Source organism: Rhipicephalus sanguineus, chromosome 7 (assembly GCF_013339695.2).
Source record: "Rhipicephalus sanguineus isolate Rsan-2018 chromosome 7, BIME_Rsan_1.4, whole genome shotgun sequence".
Lineage (NCBI taxonomy): Eukaryota > Metazoa > Arthropoda > Arachnida > Ixodida > Ixodidae > Rhipicephalus > Rhipicephalus sanguineus.
The window spans coordinates 162,967,371-162,979,084 of record NC_051182.1 but is presented as its reverse complement, the minus strand read 5'-3'; the positions used below and the strand labels follow the sequence as shown (position 1 = coordinate 162,979,084).

The 11,714-nt window shown below is 45.8% G+C and overlaps 1 protein-coding gene across 1 annotated transcript; it reads left to right on the top strand.

The window, feature by feature from the left end:
- Positions 1 to 11,253: 11,253 nt before the first annotated feature.
- LOC119400441 (small nuclear ribonucleoprotein F) lies at positions 11,254 to 11,714 on the top strand. The gene has a single exon (XM_037667472.2). It carries the CDS (start codon positions 11,365 to 11,367, stop codon positions 11,626 to 11,628), a length of 264 nt encoding a protein of 87 aa, XP_037523400.1. The 5' UTR covers positions 11,254 to 11,364; the 3' UTR covers positions 11,629 to 11,714.

Genomic DNA, 11,714 nt, shown 5'->3' with positions numbered 1-11,714 from the left:
ACAAATACAAACGTATTGACTCGCCCACCGGACTAGACACCCGGCAGTCAGAGCAAAACAAGCTCGTTTAAAATTTATTTATACACAACCTTCTGCACAACCGCGTTAACATAGATTCTTCAATTTACATCACCTTCTCTAGGTACCGGATATCACGTAATAAACGCAATAAAACGCTAGCTGAATACTTTTGCGACTGTGACACATCTAGATATTCCTTTTTCCATAGTGCTGTTAAGGAGTGGAACCACCTTGACCCCACAATATCAAACACTGAATCACCATCAACCTTCTGTGACACGATAGAAAATAAGCAATAATCACGAAAAAAAAAACAAAAAGAAAAAAATTCACGCATATCCACGAAGTTAATGATGATGAGTGGGCGAAGCACCGGGGATCATTCGGGTAACCGCGAATCCCCCGTACATTGCCCACTCGAGCATGCAAATGCGTGACAAACACGTGTGTACAGGACATACAATGTTGTTTTAATGATGTCAGGCGTATATGGTGTTAAGGTGCGGACTTCGTTTCCCGTTCATGAGGACCGCCTTGTGATCGGTGAAATGAAGAGCCAGGGGTTCTTGAATGGGATGTAATCTGAAGTTAGCGAAGACGAGGTCTATACACGTACCCCTGGTTGTTGTTTGATGTTTATGGTCATATGAAATGCATCTGAGAGCATAACGCGTCCCTAGCGGTCTCCATTCAAATCGGAGCACGCGCCGGGAGCGAGCGCTGCTTCCGCAGCGCCCCTAGCGGACTCCGTGTAAACCAGAGCTACGCTAGATGCGTGGGGTACAAAGCTCAGCCCTAAGGTGCTTCGCCCCTAAAATTTTCCTGTATATGGAAAAATTGTTCTTTCGTTGTTTACATTAATTTTCCTTGTGTTGTATTAGATTGTGTTAAGTTAGGTTGTAAATACTAATGTTGTATTAGAGATAAGTACGATTTAAATGTATATGGTACATTCTCAGTCACATGTACCGTATCCCATTTCTATGTATGCATACACAATTGTACTCTGCAATGTGCTGTATTCCGTCGAATGCTCACGTTGCATCAGTAAGCCCGCCTGCCTTGGTTTCCATGTGAGACTGGTAGTATTGAAAATATAAATAAATAAATAAATAAATAAATAAATAAATAAATAAATAAATAAATAAATAAATAAATAAATAAATAAAACGCGCAAATAAAAAATGCCGGTGGCGACGCCACCTTGAAGTTTCCGTAGCAGTCGCCGTGACATCATAGATTTTGACGGCGTCTGATATAGGGCCTACTAGTTCCTAATCGGCAAAAATGAAGTATATTGTCTTCCGAGGTAGCCAGATCACTTAACATACCAAGTTTCAGGAAATTTCGTTGAGCCAGTGTAGCCAAAAAAGCTAACATTTTTTTTTTGCATTACCCCCCTTACGCAATGCCTCCAGGAGCCTGTAAGGTACTTTTAAATAAAATAAAATAAGAATAAAATACGAAAAAAATTTGAAATTCGTGACGTCGCCATCGGTGATTTCGGCGAGAAATTTATAAGTGAAACTTAGAATAACAGAGAGCTGAGCTAGTTGGTAATTATTCATTCTAAAAAGACAGGGCGTGCAAACACGGACACAAGAAAGAAGTCAGGACACCACAGACGCCGACTAACAACTGAAGAGACGCACAAAGGCTGAAAAGAAAGAAGGCACGAAAACTTATCTGCGCATGCCCATGCAACAGGCGAACCTATCAATCCGGCACGCGTGGCGGTCTACGTGTAAGATAACTGTTAAGGCATTTGATTTCATCTTTATGCAAGTTAATCGATGGTTGGCTCACGCATGCGCTACCACTATTCTCGATATGCCATGCTTCAATCATCAGGCGCGTTTCTTCATTTCTATGCCGGTACAACACTGCGCATTCATCAAATTTTGGCGTGCACTTACAATCTAGACAATGTAAAGATAGATTAGAAGGTGAGCCTACTATTAGCGATCTCTTATGTTCCAACAATCTCTGGTTGATGCATCGGCCCGTCTGTCCTACGTAGAAGCGGCCGCAGCTGAAGTCGTACGGCAATCAGTGAATTTGTTGGTGTGTTTTACGAAACAAATATCGGTCCGCTTCTTGTCTTTTACTCCCTCATTCTTCCTCTGCACAGCGGCACAAATCTTACCTAGCTTATTGGCAGCCGTGAAAACAACATTAAAGGAGTCCTGACACAAAAATTTTCGCCCCGCGTTTTTTTGCTGCAATGTGTTGCTGGGGGCCTGTTAGTCATAACACGGCACATCGTTTGCTGCAGCGCGTGACAGATAATTAATTACAAGCTATTCATTACCGACACAGCCTCAGTTCCGGTTTGACAGAGCTCCAAAAACGGCAAGCCGCCGGGTGCAACTATCACCACCTAGCGAGTGAAATGCTCGGTCACGTGAGCACACAGAACAGTGACGCATTTCCGCGCGGTCTGTCGTCGTCGGACTCATTGTCGTCTGATGGCGACGATTTTCTTGCGGCGGGTATCGAAGGAATTTTCGACGTGGCGAATCACTTCATGTTTGACCCGCTGGCGAGGAGCGATTCATCGGGAAGCGCATCAAAACAGAAATGGCGGTTACGACGTCATCGTAACTTGTAACGGCTGCAACGGTTACGTAGGGGAAGTAGGGGGGTCACCTCGGGTCACCTCCGAGTGTGTCAATGCACTAGGTGCGGCCTATAATGCTGGATCGCGCTCGCGAACTTCAAAATTCATATGAAATACCTTCCAAGCTTTATTCGCTGCCGATATTTTGCAGATGGTACACGCACGTACTATCGTGAGCAATATGAGCTCGAACGCGCGAGCGCGTGGCGAATAGCCTTGAACCCTACATCAGCTGATTCGCAGCGGCCGCTGTCCGAAACAAAGTGGAAAGTGTGCTGTGCTTCCGCTAGCTGTTGACACTCCCGCCTCGATATCGTTGCTGCAAAACGGCAGCTTATAGCGTGGCTGCTAGCGGCGATTTGAATTCACATGAATGCACACAGCCACACCCAATGACCCATCAGCCTATGTAGCTGCTGAGATATCGGCTGTGACGTAGCCTGACGTGATGCACAGGCCATGCTTGTATTATATCTGGATGATGTTGGCTGATCATTTTGCTACGCCTCTTTTATTTATTTTGTTTTTCGTGCAATTTTTTTTTTTCGTTATCGTTGCTAGCTGTCGATGGCACACAATCAGCTGCTGTTTCGCAGCAACGCTAGCGAAGCGGGAGTGCCCCCAGTCAGCGGAAGAGCGCCCTCCTTTCCCCTCCGATTCCGGCAGCGCCATCCCCGTATCACGTAATCACATTTTTCAGGCTATTTGCCACGCGCTCGCGCGTTCGAGCTCGTATTGCTCACGATAGTACACGGGACTCGATCCAGCAGGCTATCTCGGCCGCGAAATTTTGTGTCAGTACGCCTTTCGCCGTATCTAGTTCCTACTTTCTTTAGCCTGTGAGATACGCAATGAATGTACGGCATACCTACGACACGTTTCTTCCTATCGCTTTCTGCAACCATGCTCGGACTTAACACAATAGACTTATTTAAACGTTCAGCGACCGTGGCCACTGCATCACGAGGATACCCTACATCTAAAAGTCGTGTAACCTGTGCGTTAAAGCCTGTTTCACATGCGAGCGACCGAGCGGCGGGGCCCGCAGCGATCGAGCGGCAGCAGGACGCTCGGACGCGGCTTCGTTTCACATGCACCGCTTTTGCGCGGCGCGCGCCTCTGCGATGCGCAGCGATGGTTGTGGGAAGCGCCCGTTATCCGCGGGTTTCCTTTCTCCGGGCTCGCTTGTTTTGGTGCGCTTGGGTTGCAAGTTTGACGAGCCTTCTACTTCGGTGATCGATTTTCACGCGCCTAAACCTTGAATGATGAAAATGTGCAGTGTATCAGAGTGCAATTAAACAACTTCAGTAGTCACGTTTATTTCTGTTCCAGCTTTCTTTTTTTACCACGCAAGTCATGTTGCACGCCCATACACTTGGCCACGGAAAAGCAAAAGAAAGAATTTGTTTTTGGGGTTTTAAGCTTTCACAGAGCTTTCGGTGGCTTTTGCTCTCGAATGCCGCAAGGCGTTGGTGCGCCGTATGGGCCGGCAACCGGATGCAAGCGGCCCAGTGACGACATTGTGGGTTTGTGAAGGAGCTCGTCTCTTTTTTTTTTTTTCCTATTGACATTCTGCAGTAAAGAGGCGGCGGCATTTGTCGTCTTCGGGGTACGTGACCACTAAAAAAAGAAAAAGAAAACAGTAAACTGTTCGAACGTGCTGCACCAGAGTAGTAAAAAAAAAAAAAAAAAACTGAAACATCTGCTGCGAACAAGTGCGGAGTGTCGTAGGTTCCCCCTGTCCGGACCTATGTTGGTGTCACGATTAGATAAAAATACAAAAGTACAAAATGGCACGTGCAAACGATTTGTCTGCTTTGATGGAAGCGTAGTAAAGAACAACAAAAGGAAAAGAACGGCGTTTTCTACACTGCCAGCTCGTTACAGCAAATGTCGTCTGCTAGGAAACCGAGTCGGAGCGAGTTCCTCCCGGCGCGCGCGGCTGCTCTCGTCTCCATCCCTACAGTCACGTGCCCCCCACGTCACTGCTCCCCCATTGGTTGACCTTGGGCAGACGCTCTATACTCGGCGACAACTTATCTCAGCTCAGCATTGGAGCGAAGGCTACGGAGGCGGGGCATCCGCACATTTGTGTTACTACGCAAGTAGTTCGGCATCTTGCAGCCGATTTCAGTTCCAGTTTCGGTTTCGCTTGCTCGCATCGCTAGAGCGTTTAGCACCACGTCTACATGCAGAATGGGAACATCAGTGTGCGTAGATGCATCTACCTGCTGCGCTGTATATTGTCACAGGGTGACACAGGGTTGTTACGTTGACGAAGGCAGCAATGGGCGTGTCGAAGATGAAATTCTTTATTTGGCCGAATTTGTGGGCGGGAAACGAGTCAGTCAGATCGTCGTCCGTCAATAATTTTGACAGTGGTGAAGCGTGTCGGCTTTTATACATGTTCTTGCGAATGTTCCAGCGTTATCGCTGGTGTCCACGTAATCTCTAGACTATTCGCGTACCGCGCGCAATATCTAAAACAATCGTGACGCTTCTGGAACATCGCATCGCGGTCTGCGCGGAGCATTCCAAACAGTCTTTGCGGGTGAAGCCCGAAGACAACAAAATTAGACACATGGGAATCTGATAAACGCCGCCAAGCGCACACCGCAGCCTGAATACGGTGTTTGCTCGATTCTAACAAAATCACGATTGTAACGCGAGGGGCGACTTTAGTAGAAAAAATTTGGAGAAAAAGCTCGCATTGTATTCGAATAAATACGGAATGCAAGTACCATGATGCCGCTGAATTGGGTTTAGATTTAAGGAGAGCTCACGCTTAATTAAAAAGAGACCAACGCAGAATATTTTATCAAGCTTCGCTGGTCACACACCTTCATAGAGCGTAGTTTCTCGGCCGTAGGTATTTCATTGCGCATGAAGTAGCTGTGCACTTTGCGCCGCAATGCTGCCAACGCAAACGTGTAATAGCGCAGCAGGCGCGTCTTGCCGGTGATGCGCTTCTCACTTTGGCCCGAGAAATTCAATTCCTTGCGCTTCGGGGAGGCAAGTGGGGCCCGCAGAGCTTCAGCCTTGATACGCTTAACCGTTCGCTCACTCACTCCGGTGAGCTCGGCGACAGTCCGGCACACTGCATTTGCAGACGAGTCACGCTGACGGCGCCTCACTCCAGCGATGACATTGCAGATATTTTGCGTGGTCTGGTTTGATAGCCACTTTCTGTCACATTTAGAGTACAGCTTCTTCGGAGAACGAAACGGCGAGTTTGCGCGCCGCACACGGTTCAGGCCAACGGTTCAGGCGGCATCGCAGACGCCATGTTTACTGAGACTCTGAGAGAGCAGGCGTGAGGAAAATGTGGTGCAGGCGTGAGGAAAACGTCGTGCTGTCCAAAAAATAAAGACAGTTTACAATAACATTTTTTCACGAATGGCTTCCCATACTCGTTCTATTTTTATAACGAAGAAATCTTTATTTATTCGAGCTAGGTAACTTTTCGAATTAGAAAATGAATATAGGTACTATTTCTTGGCGCGCGCGCATGCAGCCACTTTGGCTCTGTAGCTTCCACAGTGGTGCCAAGAAAAGTTGTCGCCGAGTATAGACGCGCTGCCGCGAGCGAATTTTTCCAAGTGGAGCGAACAAGATCGCAGCGTCCTTTGGTCGCCCTTAAAACCTGTTTTTGGGCTTCCGCGACGGCAGCCGCTCCGCTCTTGGAGCAAAATCGCTGCATGTGAAACAGGCTTAAAGCTATCACTCATTTTGTGCTCACACGACTTGGTGAGGGCTGACTTAAGGCAAGACATGGCGATGCCGTTTTTTACAACCTTCGAGTGCTTCGACGAAAAATTTAACAGCGGTTTCGAAGATCTAGGAGAATACTGCCAGCACACGTGGTTCTTCTGGAACGTTAAGGAAATGTCTAGAAATTGTATTCCGTTATTCTGAGGCACCTCTTTAGTAAAGCTCAGCCCTCCTCCATTTAATTCAAATTTTTCGCTGACTGAAGTTACCACCGTTTCAAAGTTCTCACCAATACAAAAAATTAAGTAATCGTCCGCATAACGAAAAAACGTAATAACCGCATTGCCTGAGGCGCCTTTCAAAAGTTTGTCAATCTTGCTAAGGTATAAATCACTAAGAACCGGTGCAACCTTAGAACCAATTCATATCCCTGATTTCTGCTCATAAACGCCTTTCTTCCAACCTAACAGCGTAGACTTTAAATACACGGAAAGAATTTCTAGAAATGCCCCCGTAGAAACCCCACATTTATACGTGAAAACCATCTCGTGCCCTTGTTCGTTAATACATTCATTAACACATTTTAACAAGTCCTCATGTTCTTAAGTCCTTAAGAAGTCCTAACTTAAGTCCTAACAAGTCCTTAACAAGTCCTCAACGCAGTCTGAAATTGTTCCTGAAGAAGAGCGTTCCCACTGCATTTCAAACTGCGTTGCTAGCATCAAGGGTTCTAATATGCATCTCAAGTGTTCTGATCCTATCCGGCCTTTGGTTAATTACTGTGTCGAGAAGAAACTCAGGCCAGTAATTTCAGATAAGGAAGGGTATTTTGTAATTATGCCGGACAGTTTGTTCTCAGAAAAAGCAATAACAGCCGTAGAAAAGAATTTTAGGACGGTAAAACTTAAGCCATCGGTAGTTAGGCAACGTGCTGTTGACCTTTTGTTAAGACATAATCTTAAGAGAATAGCTTGTAATGTCAAGAAGGCTAAATCACTTACTTTAGAATTGTTTTTTTCAGCCAAAACACATAAGAACGAGATTCCGCTTCGAGCAATCGTTTCAGAGCAAGGCACCTGGCAAGTCGCTGTATCTAGTTATTTGCAGAACTGCTTAACCTCTTTGAGTTTTCCAGACCCTTTTCGTATGCGTAATTCTCAGGCGCTAGTTCAGTTCCTCTCAGAGGAGAACCCCGGCTGTTGTAAAGCTTTTAGTATGGATATTGAAGACCTGTATTATTCTTTGCCGCATGAGGACTTGTTAAAATGTGTTAATGAATGTATTAACGAACAAGGGCACGAGATGGTTTTCACGTATAAATGTGGGGTTTCTACGGGGGCATTTCTAGAAATTCTTTCCATGTATTTAAAGTCTACGCTGTTAGGTTGGAAGAAAGGCGTTTATGAGCAGAAATCAGGGATATGAATTGGTTCTAAGGTTGCACCGGTTCTTAGTGATTTATACCTTAGCAAGATTGACAATCTTTTGGAAGGCGCCTTAGGTAATTCGGTTATTAAGGTTTTTCGTTATGTGGACGATTACTTGATTTTTTGTAGTGGTGAGGACTTTGAAAAGGTGGTAACTTTCGTGAGCGAAAAATTTTAATTAAATGGAGGAGGGCTGAGCTTTACTAAAGAGGTGCCTCAGAATAATGGAATACAGTTTCTAGACATTTCCTTAACGTTCCAGAAGAACCACGTGTGCTGGCAGTATTCTCCTAGATCTTCGAAACCGCTGTTAAATTTTTCGTCGAAGCACTCGAAAGTTGTAAAAAACGGCATCGCCATGTCTTGCCTTAAGTCAGCCCTCATTAAGTCGTGTGAGCACAAAATGAGTGATAGCTTTAAGGCACAGGTTACACGTCTTTTAGATGTAGGGTATCCTCGTGATGCAGTGGCCACGGTCGCTGAACGTTTAAAGAAGTCTATTGTGTTAAGTCCGAGCATGGTTGCAGAAAGCGATAGGAAGAAACGTGTCGTAGGTATACCGTACATTCATTCGCGTATCTCACAGGCTAAAGAAAGTAGGAACTAGATACGGCGTTAATGTTGTTTTCACGGCTGCCAATAAGCTAGGTAAGATTTGTGCCGCTGTGCAGAGGAAGAATAGGGGAGTAACAGACAAGAAGCGGACCGATATTTGTTTCGTAAAACACACCAACAAATTCACTGATTGCCTTACGAGTGTGGTGTATAAGATCCCTTTCAGCTGCGGCCGCTTCTACGTAGGACAGACGGGCCGATGCATTAACCAGAGATAGTTGGAACATAAGAGATCGCTAATAGTAGGCTCACCTTCTAATCTATCTTTACATTGTCGAGATTGTAAGTGCACGCCAAAATTCGATGAATGCGCAGTGTTGTACCGGCATAGAAATGAAGAAACGCGCCTGATGATTGAAGCATGGCACATCGAGAATAGTGGTAGCGCATGCGTGAGCCAATCGTCGATTAACTTGCATAAAGATGAAATCAAATGCCTTAACAGTTATCTTCCACGTAGACCGCCACGCGTGCCGGATTGATAGGTTCGCCTGTTGCATGGGCATGCGCAGATAAGTTTTCGTGCCTTCTTTCTTTTCAGCCGTTGTGCGTCTCTTCAGTTGTTAGTCGGCGTTTGTGGTGTCCTGACTTCTTTCTTGTGTCCGTGTTTGCACGCCCTGTCTTTTTAGAATTATAAGTGAAAGTTTTGACATTGATTTTTTATTTATCCATAAACCTATATAAACCTATGATGGTGAAATTGATGACAGTAGTGCTTTCAGAGTATAATTTATTTGTCGAAACCAGGGGTCTCAAACACACAGTCTGCGGCTTCACAAGGAATAAACTTTTGTCACTTTGTGAAATGGTATTGGCATTATTTTCTCGCCTATTGCGACTGATGACGATTTGTTCCGGTAAGCTAGTGAGACAGGACTGGTCCCGAGCATTTCTTTTTTTTCCTGAGGCACCCCATGCGGTCACTGTGTGTTGAAATGTCGCCGTTCAATAAAAACGCTATTTAAAAAGTCATTCTGGAGATGAGTATTGATATCTTGCTCGAAACCTGACGTGAAATTCCCTTCAGAGATGACCGATATACGAGAAATGGGAAAGGCGTTCTTTGAGATGGCAACGTCACGTGACATTTTGTTCAAATCGTGCCCCCCCCCCCCTCGACTTTCTTCACTGTAACTTGATTCATGGCTGCGCTAAAAACACGGACAACAGAAGAGACGTACACAGGTTCTGCGGCCCTTGTTGGACTAAATTTCGTGACTGCGGCCCGCTAGCTGAGATGAGTTCGAGACACCTGGTCCAAACTAATTTAGTGTTCCTTAAAGGGACACTAAAGAGAAACAATGAATCGGTTTAGATAGATAAATTGTGCTCTGAGAACTCTAATGTCGTTAATTTCGCCATGATAAATTTATTAACAGAGGATAAAATGAAGTTCAAAGTTTCATTTTTAAATTTCGCGCCGAATTCTCCGCGCGTGACGTCACGGATTTCAAAGTGTATTTATCGTATTTTGGCGCCATTGGCTGAACAAAATTACCCCGAACTTGGTATGTTAAGTCTATGGCCCTATCAGAGGACAATGTACTTCATTTTTACCGATTAGGAACTACGTAGTCCCTAGTAGGCGCCGACAAAACGTGTGACGTCACGGCGAATGGTGCCGAAACTTCTAGGTGGCGTCGCCACCCATATTTTGTTTTTGCGCGTTTTCTCGCTTACTAAGCGTCTTCTCGCAGCAAGCGTGGTGTTTTGGGCATCGTGAGAGAGTACTTTACTAATATGAGAAAAATCGTTTTGCTCTTTAGTGTCCCTTTAACTGCGCAACAAGACATTGCAGATTCCTGATATATGTATACTATATTTGACAAGCGCTTTCACAAAATATATCAGCAATATCAGTCGGCCTCGCTCAGCGTTAAGCCTTCCGCCTTAAATTCCAGGGACTTGTAAAAATTAAGCGGCACACCCACTAGAACATAACAGCCTGAAGCCCCGCAGGCCCGCGCATAAGTCGATTGCAAGACCGCAACGCAAGTAAACCACGTTTCGTACGTGTATCCTTCTATTCAATTATTTGTCGTGCCGCACCCGTTCAAACGCCATAGATATTTTTCAATTTCGCATCTGTGTATGGTATACGCGCGCACATACAAACGCGCGCATGAATATGCATAACGTAATGGCTGAACCCTCTCCCCCGAGGAGACCGGCGGTAGAGTCAAATGGGGGAATGCAATACTGCGCCGCTACTAATTTTCGTGGAGTTTATGAAATTCGACCAAATTCTCAGGCGAAACCGAAGTGCCGACGAGCCCAACGTCGCTGTTTCCAACAAAGATTGCAGTGGTGTTGGTTCGATCTGTCGCATTCGTTAGCCTACGTGCGTTAGTCATGAATGCGTCAACCGGACGAGCCTATGCTATCATGGCTAGAGTGACCTACAGAGTATTCTAGGTCCCTTTAGTACAATATAATCATGGCGGCGTCCATGTAGCCGCGATTTCAATAATACATAATACAAGGGCAGCGCTCCCCTTGTCCCTTTCCCTCGTTATTTGTTCGCGCTAAACGGACATACTTTTTATGGTCTACTCTGCAGTGTGGACCATCTCTGGCAAGATGAAACCGAGTTGAGGAAAGTGACCTTCGATTGTAGCTGAATTTCCATGACGAATTTTTGTAAATCGCGCCAATGCGAAACAGTTTTCTGATACAAACGCCAGATGACAGCACCACTATCATCATAATGTCAAAAAATCACATACCTTTTATAAAATAATTTATTCTTAATCTGCTTATTTAAATGTACAAGTGATCGGGCGTAGTAAGCGGCTTAAAGTTTTTGCAAACATTCATCTATTCCAATCCAAACCGAAGCCACAGGTGAAGCCAGTGAACCGGCATTTCGTTCGACGCGCGTTGTAGCGGTTGTAGCCAAGTTGTAGCGTCGTTCTTTGTGCGCTTGACTACGTTGTTGTCAAGTTCCTCGTTGGAGAAGGCACCTGTGCGATGGCATCGTTGCCGCTTAACCCGAAGCCCTTCCTGAACAGCCTGACGGGCAAGCCCGTGATGGTGAAGCTGAAGTGGGGCATGGAGTACAAGGGCTACCTGGTCTCCGTGGACGGCTACATGAACCTGCAGCTGGCCAACACCGAGGAGTACATCGACGGCAACTGCACCGGCAATCTGGGCGAGGTGCTGCTCAGGTGCAACAACGTCCTTTACGTCAGGGGTGTCGAAGAAGAAGAGGAAGACGGCGAGATGAAGGACTGAGTGCTGTCACGCGACGCCCTTCATCGTGTACAGCCCCTGTTCATTCTATTCACCCACTGTGTGGCCATAAATATTCTGTTCATACT